General features: G+C 37.7%; 1 protein-coding gene across 6 annotated transcripts in view; it reads right to left on the bottom strand.

The window, feature by feature from the left end:
- Positions 1-13,992, bottom strand: part of PLA2R1 (phospholipase A2 receptor 1) — a 126,291-nt gene that overhangs the window by 21,141 nt on the left and 91,158 nt on the right. For all 6 annotated transcript variants that reach the window (XR_007718443.1, XR_007718442.1, XM_050752867.1 and 3 more), the window contains 4 exons: positions 12,699-12,838; positions 1,639-1,756; positions 816-946; positions 307-454 (listed from right to left, as the gene is read on the bottom strand). Coding sequence is in view for 4 of the 6 variants with exons in the window: in XM_050752867.1 (XP_050608824.1) it covers positions 307-454; positions 816-946; positions 1,639-1,756; positions 12,699-12,838 (537 nt within the window). In the remaining 2 variants the exon portion in view is untranslated. The remainder of the gene's footprint in view (positions 1-306; positions 455-815; positions 947-1,638; positions 1,757-12,698; positions 12,839-13,992) is intronic.

Raw genomic sequence — 13,992 nt, 5'->3', positions numbered from 1 at the left:
CAGTGACCTTTAGGAATTACCTGAACAGATACATAATCCCAGAACGAAGCAGTAAAACCATTTAATATGACTAAGATAGATACATAAATCTGGTCATCACTCAAGTGGCCTCAGCAGTCCTTAGAATCCCACTAAAGGGCGTAAGACTAGGGTAGAGGAGATTAAATAACTAAACTTAGGTAAAGCCAAAGAAGTGCCTGACGCTGTGAGCCATGAAGCTGTTAGCTACACAGCTGTGTAAAACCAACATGGAAGAGAAGGATGGACTTTGGAAATGAAAGGAATAAAAATCCAAATATTTCTCACCTTGCATTTTTTCACATACAAACCCATAGCCTTCCTTTCCACAGTCTTCAAAATACCATTTTCCAGTGAAATGAAAATTGGGATTACTTGAGAGCAAGGCACAGAGAGGAATGTGTTTCTGAACTTCAGTGGTACTGTGATTTGGAATCTTTAAAATAATGCATATTATCAAAAGTATGATAACATATAGCATTATTATAACATTAAAATTTGTATTAAGAACATTATTTTTAAAATTAAGACACCATTATTCCTTTATTTGCATTTAATAAACTTATTCACAAGTCATTTCATAACCTACAAAATAAACAATTATTGTGATGAGTAAAGTAATTATATTTATGGAACACATAAAATTATATCAAATTACATTAAAAATTAATGTATTAATGACAAACTAATATAAAGTTATACCTACAAAATACAGGAAATAAAAAAGCTTTAATAAACAAGTCTTGAATAAAATATCTTGCCAAAGTGATCTCTAAAAAATGAATCTTAAAACTTACATTTATTGTATCAAATGGAGACCAGTTAGAATATACCACAGGCTTTCCATTTAGCCATGTTTCATAATCATCATTTTGTAAACCTATCCACACATTAGTGGTCTGGCCAAAAAGATTCATAGTAATGAAAGCTGAAAAGCAGGAATACATTATCTAATTTAATACTGCAGAAAGCATTTGGGTAATCACTGAATCCTATTTATAGCTATGATTATATTTAAATGCCAGCAAAACATAATTATGAATCATTTGTAGGAATTTGTTACTTCATCCTTGTTAAGGTAATGCAGTTTCTTTCACTTTTGTTTTAGTTTAAATTGACAGAAATTAGCTGGATAACCTGAGATTTCATCATATCATTAACAAAACAATTTCCAGTGTTCATTAATTACCTTTCTAAACAAAAGAGGATTTACCTACTATATTTAAACTAAAGTAAATAATTGTTTAAATATCAAACAAAAGCATGTAGGTAAATCTAAAGGGATCTAAAAATCATACCATGCAATTACATGTAGATTATACCTGAGACTCTTTTAGCTATTTTGAAATATAGGCCATAAACATGTCCTTATTCTTTCCACTGCTACTGGTAAGAGAAAAGGCTCCCAAACCCAGCAGTTTATAAGCAATGCAGCACACTAACTTTCACAGATATCATGAAATAAAATCTATGGGTGAAAGTGAAAATTCATGTATCATCAGCAATACAGTATTTTAAATGTTGATTTGGGAATGTTAGTATTGGTGGGGGGATATTTTAATAAATACTTGAACAAAAATGGTTATCTTGGCCTGGTTGGTTGGATCTTGAGTACTCTACCTTGCTCCACCTCACTTTCAATGGCGACCAGGGTCCCTGCTTCTTCAGCACAGAAATGTTGAGCATGCGTCCAGTTCTTCCAACTGCTTGGGTCTTTGGGGATATTCAGCAAAAGGCACTATCAAAAAATGTCAAAACAAAAGATTCATTTCTGTATTTTTCTAAGTGAATTAAAAATGTCCCAAAGACACTGAATATCAGTTTTGAAAATTCTTTATACTTTTCTTGGGCAGAAAGAACTCATTTTTCTTTCAACTCCTCCAAAGGTGTTACAGTAAAACAAAGAGGAGCAGCTTTCAGGGTGAGTTAATGACTTGCCTGCATTTGCGGCAGGCAGGAACAGAAGCAGGGATGCGTTTTGTCATGTGAAATGTCAGAACAATGCCTTCAGCACAATGAAATGTAGTATTCTTCCTAAAAAGGAGCCACCCTGATTGCAAAGTTTACACTGGCACATTTAATCTAAAAAAAAAAAAAAAAAAAAAAAACCATTCTAGGGGTGGCAATGAACAGCTTAGTTCAATTTTATTTACAAACACACTTCCTTACTTTAAGTGAGAGAGAAATAATGGGGAGTCAAAGCGCATCAGGTGTTTAAATTCACTAAATACTTGGTCACTAAGTCTATTGGCAAGAGCCAGAGAAGAAAAATAAATGATTCCAGTGGGACAGAAAGCAAGGGTATGACCAAAGAAACCTGGAAGAAGTAGAAATGAAGGGGAAGGTTGGCCATCAATGTTAAAGAGAACACAAAAAAGGTTGTGGAATTTGGTAATAAAAGTTGAGTGTTATGCAGGAGAGAATCATGTCTGTATCATGGCAGAGGTTTCCTTTCTTTTCTTTTCTTTTTCTTTTTTTTTTTTTTGAGATGGAGTCTCGCTCTGTCGCCCAGGCTGGAGTGCAGTGGTGAGATCTTGGCTCACTGCAACCTCCGCCTCCTGGGTTCAAGTGATTCTCCTGCCTCAGCCTCCCGAGTAGCTGCGACTACCCGTGCATGCCACCACGCCTGGCTAGTTTTTGTATTTTTAGTAGAGAGGGGGTTTCACCATGTTGGCCAGGATGGGCTTGATCTCTTGAACCTGTGATCTACTCGGCTTTACCTTCCAAAGAGCTGGGATTACAGGTGTGAGCCACTGTGCCCAGCCGCAGAGGTTTCTTTTTTATGGGATGGGACGAGAAATAGAATGATACATACTTGACAGGACAGGCAGGGTTAAAGATGAGTTTGTTTGTTTTTCCCCGAAAGTTCAATGAAATTTAAGAATGTTGGTAGGACCAGATGGAGTTAGGTGAGAGGAAAAGATAGAAGAGAAAGGTTATAATGGGTCAGGCAAAATTCCAGAGAGGTCAGGAGAAACTTTATGCAAAGGATATTTCATCTGGAATTGCTGGGGATTCTTCTCTCATATTCAATTCTCTCATCAGTGAACACAGATGACCAGAGTGATTGATAGGTCAGAACCTAAGATCTTGCCACTGAGAAAAACCCAGCTACGGGATAATTCTAGGTTAGCATGGAAGCCTACACTTGAACAAGCATCCTTTCCTACCTTATTTTGGAATAGTATCTGATATAGTTTGGATATCTGTCCCCTCCAAATCTCATGTTGAAATGTGATTCCCAGTGTTGAAGGTGAGGCCTGGTGGGAGGTGATTGGATCATGGGGCAGATCCCTCATGAAGACTTAGGACCATCCCCTAGGTGATGAATGAGTTCTCAGTTCATGCGAGATCTGATTGTTTTGGAACCTCCTCCCACCTCACCTTCTTGCTCATGCTCTTGCCATGTGACATGCTGGTTCCCTGTTACCTTCCGCTATGATTGTAAGCTCCGTGAGGCCCTCACCAGGAGCAGGTGCCGGCACCATGCTTTTTGTACAGCCTGTGGAACTGTAAGTCAAAATAAAACTATTTTCTTTATCAGTTACCCAGTCTCAGATATTCCTTTACAGAAATGCAAGACTAGTCTAACACAATATCTTTCCCCACCATTCTTTAATTTCCAAATTTGTCGGTTCTCCACCCCTTCCCCACCATCACACACCCCTTAAAAGCAGAGAGACTCTTACTCCTCTTTGAACATCACACCAGAGAAGGTCCCTAGTAAACATTTATTAAGCAAAATAAAAGCCAACAAACCTGAAAATGGTTGTCAAATGACATTCTCAGGCATTCTAAATTTAGCTCAGTGGTTCTCCAACAGGACAATTTTGCCCCTCATGATATATTTTGATAATGTCTGCAGATTTTTTTCATTTTTACAACTGGGGAGGGGATTGCTATTGGCAACTAGTGGGTAGAGACCAAGGATGCTGCTAACCATTTGCAAAGCACAGGTCAGGTCAGTCTTCCAAAAGAAAGAATTATCCAGCCCCAAATGTCAATAGTGCAAGGTAATTCTTTTTAAAACTCAGTCCTGATCATGTCACCCTTTAGTTTAAACCCTTCAGGAATTTTCCACTGCCCTTAGGATAAGAAACAGAAACCCTGAACTAGCCTGAAACCCTGAACTAGCTTGAGTTGCCAACTAAGAGAGAAAATACATTTTCAATTCTTCTGGTCCTTTTTGTCTTGTTTGCTTCACAAAGAAACTGAATTGGCTTTTAAGGAGTTTAATTTTATAACAACTATCCTTTTATCTATTTCCTTTCACTTTGCCTCTTTCCTCTAATTACAAATTCTAAAGAGTGGCACATATTAATTATTGGGAAGTCTTATCATTTAATGTGAATTCACCTTGTGTTCAGATAGTTACACTAATGAACCATTCAAAAATACCAATGAACCTCATTGGTTCAGTTAGCTCAATAAATCTCTCCAGAAAAACACCCCCCTCTGCTTCCTCTATGTTTGCCTCAGCCAGGATTTACTAGCTTGACTACGGAAGTGTGGCCTCCCATTACCACGACTTCATTGTTTCTAAAAATATAACATATTTACTAACACACTCCGAAATTGTGTCATTAATAATTAAGGCAAAGCAGCAAGATGAAGTACAGCATCCTTAATTAAAAATTGTTTACTTACTAATTTGTAAAATGTGATCAAGTTTAATGCATCTCCGATTATTACTGTGAATTAAGGAGGTCCTACTCTATTCTAAATGGGCTTTCAATATAAGATTCTTTTTTGTCTCAAAATCATTTCTAGCTCAATATTTGAAAATGAAATTCAGTTCCCTCCAAACTTGGTCCTTTCCCAGTGTTCCTACTCACAATGAATGGCATGGTCAGCATGCACTTATACACATACAAGAAGCCTGAAGCCTCAGAGGCATCCTCACCTTTCCACTCCATCTCCCCAACAGCCATACCATTTGGACATCTCATTTCCCAAAGAGTCCCCTCACCCATCCCCCATTCCCACTGCCTCATGGTCTCTGCTACCACCATCTTAGCCCAAGCTACTAATTCTTGCCTGCACTATAGCAATAGCTTCCTAACTGCCCTTACCTTTCTCACACTTGCCCTTCTCCCATATATCCTTGGCACTGTACCTAGAGTAACTTTTAAAAATTTGGTCCTGGTCATGTCCTTCTTTAGTTTTTAACCCATCAAGAGTTTCCCATTGCTTTTAGGATAGAGGACAGTAGTCCAATACGGTATCACCCTTTCCACTTCTTTTGTCTCACCTTCCGCCACTCTAGTTCTTTATGCTTCCTTTAGTTTCTTAAATGTCATACTCCCCCTTGCTGCAGGACCTTAGCACATGCGGCTCCCCCTATTTTTAATGTTCCTTGCCTTTCTGACCACTTCAGTCATGTCCTCTGGCTATACACTTTTCTAGAACCACAAAACTTTCCTTCATCACAGACACCACAATTTTAAATTAAACAGCCATTTTCCTGATCGATTTACTAATGTTTGTTCTCCCTCTAATGTGTAAGGTCCAAAAGAGAAGGGGTTGTTTCTGTTTTTTCTCACCACTGAATTCCCGACATCCAGCATAGTCAAATGAATGAATGAATCATGGGTGAGACTAATTTTAAGGAAAAACTATGTTATGAACAAAACCAAATATTGACTAATCCCAAACTAGACGGTGCAAAGTAGCCATTACCACTCAATCTAGGTCTTGAATAAAAATATGTAAGTAGAAGCACAAGAGTTAATCACACACACACACTTAGAATTTCTTCCTCCCACAGATCTGCTGGGACAAGTATCTTAGATGACTCACTCTTCCTGGGTTAACCCCTGGTCAAACCTCTTCTACATTGTCAAACACAGAGAAAACTATTTATGAGACATCAGAAAAGATGCTTAATTTCTGTGTATCTCAGTTTTAAAAACTCTAAAAGGTGGTTAATTCGTCAACAAAGTGGGATTTTTTTCCCTAGAAACAACCAATAAAAATTAGTCCTAGGAAATTCACAAACAAGAAGCAAAGTTTAATGGGACATAATATATTGGAACTTATTTCAGAATTGTGAAGCAAAGAAGGTCCATCATTGTTATCTCCCAGTTTTCCTTCTGTAGCTTTATTTATTAATAGGGAAAAACCATCCCACTCCTCTCAGCTATCAACTCTTCTATTAGCAGTTTTTCTAATAATCTGATAAACCCACCTGTTTCAAGGTGTAGATGACAAATGAGGCAATCTCAAAAATATTTCCCTTTTAAAAATAAAGGAAAGTGTTGAGACAAAGGAGTGAAACTCCAGTGGTGGAATTTTAGGCATTAATGTGCCGGGGAAGGCACTGTGGGTGGGGAGACATGCATGGTGACTCTGACACTGTGCCAGGTGAATTGCCACCTACTCATGAAGCCTGCTGTGATGATATCCTTTGTATCAAATTCTCCTAATGCCTTGAAGAAAGAGTTGTGTAACTATGACTGTTGAATTGCCTGGCAAATGTTGGCTACACATTAGAATAACTGAGGGAGCTTTTAAAAAATACGGATGCCTGGATCCCATGCAGATCAGCTAAATCAGAAACTTCAGGACGTCTCCTGCACCTTGATGTTTTTAAAAAGCTCGCCTGCTGATTCTAAATATTTGACCAGGGCTGAAAACTACTGATCTAGCTGTTAGTTATCAATAAATTTTTTTTATAGAACTCTGAGCTACATGAGGGTGTTTTAATCATGCCCCAGGGCTAGCTTCAGAAAGCGCCTCCTCTCCCCGCCATTCTCATGCATGTATTTATGCCCCTCTCTATTCCTTTCCTGGGAAGCATTCGCTTGCTCTTTTGCCCTGGGTCTGCTCCACCATCACTGCCACCATTTCCATAGATACACACTCTCTACATATGCACAGGAGGACACATGGGATGGAGCTGAACTGTGTGGGTAAAAATCAAGTTTGGGGGAAGGACAACAGCAAAAGGCTGACCCAGAAACAACTATTCCATGTTTCTAGGAATTATTTATCAAATGCTAAGGATTTGACTTGTCATTAATTTCCTTAAAATATCCTCTTTTAATCTTAGAAGAAAACCTGGGCAATACCATTCAGGACATAGGCATGGGCAAAGACTTCATGTCTAAAACACCAAAAGCAATGGCAACAAAAGCCAAAATAGACAAATGAGATCTAATTAAACTAAAGAGCTTCTGCACTGCAAAAGAAACTATCATCAGAGTAAACAGGTAACCTACAGAATGGGAGAAAATTTTTGCAATCTATCCATCTGACAAAGGGCTAATATCCAGAATCTCAAAGAACTTAAACAAATTTACAAGAAAAAAACAAATAACCATATCAAAAAGTGGGTAAAGGAGATGAACAGTTCTCAAAAGAAGACATTATGCAGTCAACAGACATATGAAAAAATGCTCATCATCACTGGTCATTAGAGAAATGCAAATCAAAAACCACAATGAGATACTATGTCACACCAGTTGGAATGGCGATCATTAAAAGGTCAGGAAACAACAGATGCTGGAGAGGATGTGGAGAAATAAGAACACTTTTACACTGTTGGTGGGAGTGTAAATTAGTTCAACCTTTGTGGAAGATAGTGTGGTGATTCCTCAAGGATCTAGAACTAGAAATACCATTTGACCCAGCAATCCCATTACTGGGTATATACCCAAGAGATTATAACTAATTCTACTATAAAGACACATGCACACGTATGTTTATTGCAGCACTATTCACAATAGCAAAGACTTGGAACCAACCCAAATGTCCACCAATGATAGACTGGATAAAGAAAATGTGGCACATAAACACCATGGAATACTATGCAGCCATAAAAAAGGATGAGCTCATGTCCTTTCCAGGGACATGGATGAAGCTGGAAACCATCATTCTCAGCAAACTATCACAAGAACAGAAAACCAAACACTGCATGTTGTCACTCATTAGTGAGAGTTGAACAATGAGAACACATGGACATAGGGAAGAGAACATCACACACCAGGGACGGTCAGGGGGTGGGGGGCTAGGGAAGGGATAACATCAGGAGAAATACCTAATGTAGATGATGGGTTGATGGGTGCAGCAAACCACCATGGCATGTGTATACCTATGTAACAAAATTGCACGTTCTACACATGTACCCCAGAACTTAAAGTACATTAAAAAATCCTATTTTACACATGAGAGGAGGCATGAGTTAGTAGCTAGAACAGTGTGTTCATGCTTTGGGATTGTTCACTATCTGTACCAGAAATGTGATTTGGAGATTAGCTAGGCATTCCTTTATGCCTGTTCCCTAGAGACCACGCCAGGATACACTTGTTCTAACAGTTGTGAAAAACTAATTGTCACATACTGGAGTGAATTCAAAATGGATCAACAACCTAAATGTAAATGCTAAAACCATAAAGCTTTTAGACAAACACACAGGGGCAAATCTTCATGACCTTGGATTTGGCAGTGAATTCTTAAGTATGATACCAAAAGCACAAGTGACAAAACAAAAAGTAGATAATTGGAAACTTTTGTGCATCAAAGGACATTATCAAGAAGGTTAAAAGACAAGCTACAGAAAGAAGGAAAATATTTATAAACATATATTAGATAGGGGTTTAATATTTAGAATATATAAGGCATTCCTATAACTCAACAATAAAAAGGCAAATGATCCAATTTAAAAATGGACAAAGGACTTTAATAGACATTTTTCCAAAGAAGATAAACAAATGGCTAAGAAGCACATGAAAAGATGCTCAAATTCATCAGATAATAGAGAAATGCAAATAAAAATCACAATGAAATAACACTTAACATGCTCTAGGATGGACATATAATAGCCAGTGTTGGCAAGGATGTGGAGAAATTGAAACCCTCACACACGGCTAGCAGGATTGTAAAATGGTTTGGTCGCTGTGGAAGAACATTTGTCAGTTCCTCAAACAGCTTACTACTGAGTTACCATATGATCCAGCAATTCTATTCATAGGTATACACTCAAAAGAATTGAAAATAGGGACTCAAACAGAGACTTAGACACCAATGTTCATTGAAGCATTATTCACAATAGTCAAAAGGTGAAAACAACCCAAGTGTCTGTCCATCAACAGATGAATGAATAAACAAAATGTGCAATATTCACACACACACACACACACACACACACACACACACACACACGCCTGTGCCACACAGGAATATTATTCAGCCACAAGAAGGAATGAAATTTTGATATATGCTAAAACACAAATGAACCTTGAAAACATCGTGCGAATAGGCCAGACACAAGGACAAATATTGTACGAGTTTGCTAATATGAAATATCTAGAATAGGCACATTCATTGAGAGAGAGAATAGATTAGAGGTTACCAGGGGATGGGGAACAGGAAGTTAGTGCTTAATGGTTACAGAGTTTCTGTTTGGGATAGTGAGAATGTTTTGGAAATAGAGATGATGGTTGTATAACATTGTGCATGTAATTAATGCCATTGAATTGTACACTTGACAATGGTTAAAATGGCAAATTTTGTGTCACATTATTTATGACCATAAAAATGCTTTAAAAAATTAATTGCCAAAGGTTTTAATAGAAGACTTAGTAATACTCAGTGTCTTTTGAATATTATCTACAAGTTTCTCATACTGAAATGTGAAAATAATTTATACCTGGTAGCAAGATTTTATAGTTTCAGAAAATAGGAAGTATACAGAAAGTATCAATGATTAAAAAATAGTGTACCTCAATACTATCATAAAGTTTTAGAGTGCAATTACACCACTCTAGAAAATACCTCACAGTGCTGCTGAGCTCATTGTATCATGAGGCTAAGCTGATACGGCAACTCTTGTTTAAAAAAAAAATTATTAAAGACTTCATGTTTTAAACAGCAGTTTTAGGTTCACAGCAAAGTTAAGAGGAAGGTAAAGGCACAACTTTGGGAGGCCGAGGCTGGCGGATCACCTGAGGTCAGGAGTTCGAGACCAGCCTGGCCAACATGGTGAAACCCTGTTTCTACTAAAAATACAAAAATTAGTCAGGCGTGTTGGCAGGCACCTGTAACCCCAGCTACTTGGGAGGCTGAGGCAAGAGAATCACTTGAACCTGGGAGGTGAAGGTTGCAGTGAGCCGAGATCATGCCACTGCACTCCAGCCTGGGTGACAGAGTGACAGTCTGTCACACACACACACACACACACACACACACACACACAAAAGGAAGGTACAGAGATTTCCCATATATTCCCTGATCCACACATACACAGCCTCCCCCATTATCAACATATCCCATTACCCCAGAATGGTACATCTGTTACAATTGATGAACCTGCATTAACACATCATAACCAACCAAAGTCCATAGTTTACATTAGGGTTCATTCTTTGTGTTATACATTCTATGAGTTTGTACAAATGTCTAATGACATGCGTCCACCATTGTGGTATCATACAGAGAATTTTCACTGCCCTAAGAATCTTCCGCAACTTCATCCTTCCCTCCTGCAACACCTGGCAACCACTGATCTTTTTATTGTCTCTCTAGTTTTGTCTTTTCCAGAATGTCATATAGTTGGAATCATACAGTATTGTAGGCTTTTCAGATTGGCTTCTTTCACTTAGTAATATGAATTTAAGTTTCCTCCATGTATTTTAAAGGCTTGATAGCTAATTTCTTTTTAGCACTGAGTAATATTCCGTTGTGTGGTTGTACCAGTTTATTCATTCACCTACTAGAGACATCTTAATTGTTTCCAAGTTTTGGCAATTAAGAATAAAGATGTTATAAATATCCATGGACAGGTTTTTACGTGTACATAAGTTTTCAACTCCTTTGGGTGAATACCAAGGAGTGTGATTGCTGGATCAAATGGTAAAAGTATGTTTAGTTTTGTAAGAAACTGCCAAACTGTCTTCCACAGTGGCCGTACCATTCCGCATTCCCACCAGGAGTGAATGAGAGCTCCTGTTGTTCGGCTTCCTTGCCAGTATGTAGTGTTGTCAGTGCTATGGATGTGGGCCGTTCTAGTAGCTGTGTAGTGGCAAATCACTCATTGTTGTTTTAATTTGCATTTCTGGAGTAGCTGTACTCAAGTGCCAATGTGAAGTGGCAGGCGTAGAAAAGAGGCAAGACCACCAGACTCAGGGTCAGAAAACAAAAAGTGCGTCTTGGTCTGATGCTTATCACTGTGAAGTTTCAGAAAAGTCATACAATTTTGTTAGCATCTGTCTTCTCATATGTAAAATGAGGATAGTAATTCTATATATTTTTAAAATTCAGTGATACAAGAAATACACATAAAATCAATTAGCTAAGAGGGGAAGTAACTCAAACGTCCACCAATGGATGAACGGATAAACAAAATGTAATCTATCCATCCAATGGAATATTGTCAAAAGGAAGTCCTGTCACATGCCAGTGTTGATGAACCTTGAGGGCATTACGCTAAGTGAAATAAGCCAGTCACAAAAAGGCAAATACTGTCTGATTCCACTTACATGAGGTATTTAAAGTAGTCAAATTCAAAGACACAGAAAGTAGAACAGTAGTTGCCGAGGGGTTCGGGGTAGGAAGAACAGGGAGTTGCTTAATGGGTAGAGTTTCAGTTTTGCAAGATGGAAAAGGCCTGGAGATTTTTTGAATGACAGTGTGAGTATATGACACTTAACACTAGTAAACAGTAAACAAAAATGGTTAGAATGGTGAATTCTATATTGTATTTACCAGAAATTTAAAAAATTAAAAATCAGTGCCACAATATATAGTGGGTACTCAGCGGATGTGTGAAAAATCCAAGCGGCCTCATTTCTCAAATTAACAATGGGAGGAAGATCACAAAGGAGAGAAAGCCCTGCCAATATAACTGAACACTTAGATTAAAAATTGGCTGTCCACAGTTGAAGAGGAATTTCATATTAGCATATGAAATGATGACACAGTTTGGGTTTTTTAATTTTCTAAGAGTTAAACAATTATAATTTGGGATGCATTTTAATTACTTCCACCTAAGGCCTACAAAGTTATTTTATTATAAAATATGAGGAGTGGAGGGAAAGTCTAGGCCTTAATTGAAGGCAGCATCAGAAATAATAAATCTGGTTTAAAATATCCCCACTGGCAATTTCGTTTTCTTAATTCAAATCTGCATGGAAGCACCAGCTTTATGAGGCTCCAGATGACATTGACCAAGCTAAGTTATTAGTCCCTCAATTCACTAGTGGGCAGAGCTGTATGCCAGCTCCAGGCAGGGAAAACACAAGAGTAGGGGTTGGAGTCTGGGTCCTCTGAAATTTACAGCTTATTTGGGAGCAGAACCTAGACACACAGGCATGTAGGCACATACATACACATGTGCACACACACGCACACACATGAGCGCGCACACACATGCATACATGCATATGTCACACCTAATGGAACATTCATACAGCACAATAAATGGCTATGCCAATGGCAAAACTGAGTATAGAAATGAGGGGCAGGATCCAGGCTGTTTTTGACAAAAATTTTTTGTTCCAAAAGATTTGTTACTAAATGGAAAACTCAAATTTCTTGAAAAATTTCTTGAAAATTGTGACAAAAACATTCCAGGTCCTATGGTCAACTCATAGCTTTTAAAAGCCACTTCTACTTTTTGAACACTTTCCAAAATTAGTGTCTACAAAAGTGAAACAAAGGCAACTTTTGAAAAGCAAGCTTACCTTATAGTTAAAATATAGCCATCCTTTGGGACACGTTCCATGTTGTTTTGGTGTATCTTTCTTTTTCTCTATGAGCCAAACCTTTTTTCGCTTACAGATACTAGGCATAGAAACTGAACACTCTTCACTACCCCAGAGTCCTGGAGGAGGAAATGGGTTAGAAATGGTATAGGAACAACGGCAATTCTTTGAAGGCATTCTCTATTGATCGCTATTTTTATGACTGCTGTGGTTTTTCATAATTTATTTTTTAAAATCTAGAAACTGAACTAAACTACTGATGACTGATTTCTCTAGGGACAACAGTTAACTGGGCAAGGGGCCAAATCAGTAATTTTAATTTAAGAATGTAGAAATTTTACAAATTAAAAAAATCTAAATAAATACTGCAATTTGAATCATAGAACTGATTAAAATCTTAAGAGTATTTGACTTGTGTCGCAAAAGAATACTTCATAGGGTAACAATTTCATTTTAAAACCTTCAACTTCAATGTACAGAGAGGAAAAAGATTCTAAAACAGTAGATAATTTCTACTTTATAATTCTTTAGAAAATATAATAATTTAGAAAAATTAACTCAAGAACTTCCAAGAAAATAGCATTTCTTAACACTGACTCTTAAATAAAACAGACTCACATATAGACTTGTCTTCAGTAAGATATATCCTCAAATCCTCAGCCTCCGACAAACTGACTGCTTTTTTTTTTTTAATTTAGAAGAGCTATATTTTCAGAATAAAGATTATAGAATGCATTGTATTGGCATCCAAGTCATAAATTCCAGAACAGGGCAGAATGCATGCCAATTGCAAGGGCAGGCTCAGTTTTCTAGATCAGGAATATGAGTCCAAAAGATGTTGGCATTTTGAAGGAGGGGCTGGAATGCTATTTTCAATGCAGATTAGCTGCTATTCTCCCAGACTCTCAAAACAGTCCTTTCTGTAGGCTGTTGTGACACCTGCTGGTAAAAGCAAGCTGATTAACCACATGGATTTTCCTTTCCTAACTCTCTGCAGAGGCCCTCACACCCAAAATTATTTTCCATGTTTATCCCTCTCCTGGTCTGGGGCACAGGTTAGTTATGAATCTGTTAGAGTAACGGATATCATTATCTTTTATGGTTAGAAAGAAGGGGAATGAGTGGACAATCAACCTAACTACACTGCACTGACGAAGAGAATTAAAAAAACCAATCTTCAACCTAAATGTGCTTCTAAATCCAACTTGCAAACAGTTGCCATTCTAAAGCAGGCAACAATTGATGCCAGGTATTAAAAGAAAAAAAGAATATT

The sequence above is a fragment of the Macaca thibetana genome, chromosome 12 (assembly GCF_024542745.1).
Source record: "Macaca thibetana thibetana isolate TM-01 chromosome 12, ASM2454274v1, whole genome shotgun sequence".
Taxonomy (NCBI): domain Eukaryota; kingdom Metazoa; phylum Chordata; class Mammalia; order Primates; family Cercopithecidae; genus Macaca; species Macaca thibetana.
Note: the sequence above shows the minus strand (reverse complement) of the source record. Positions and strands in the feature narration are given on the sequence as shown.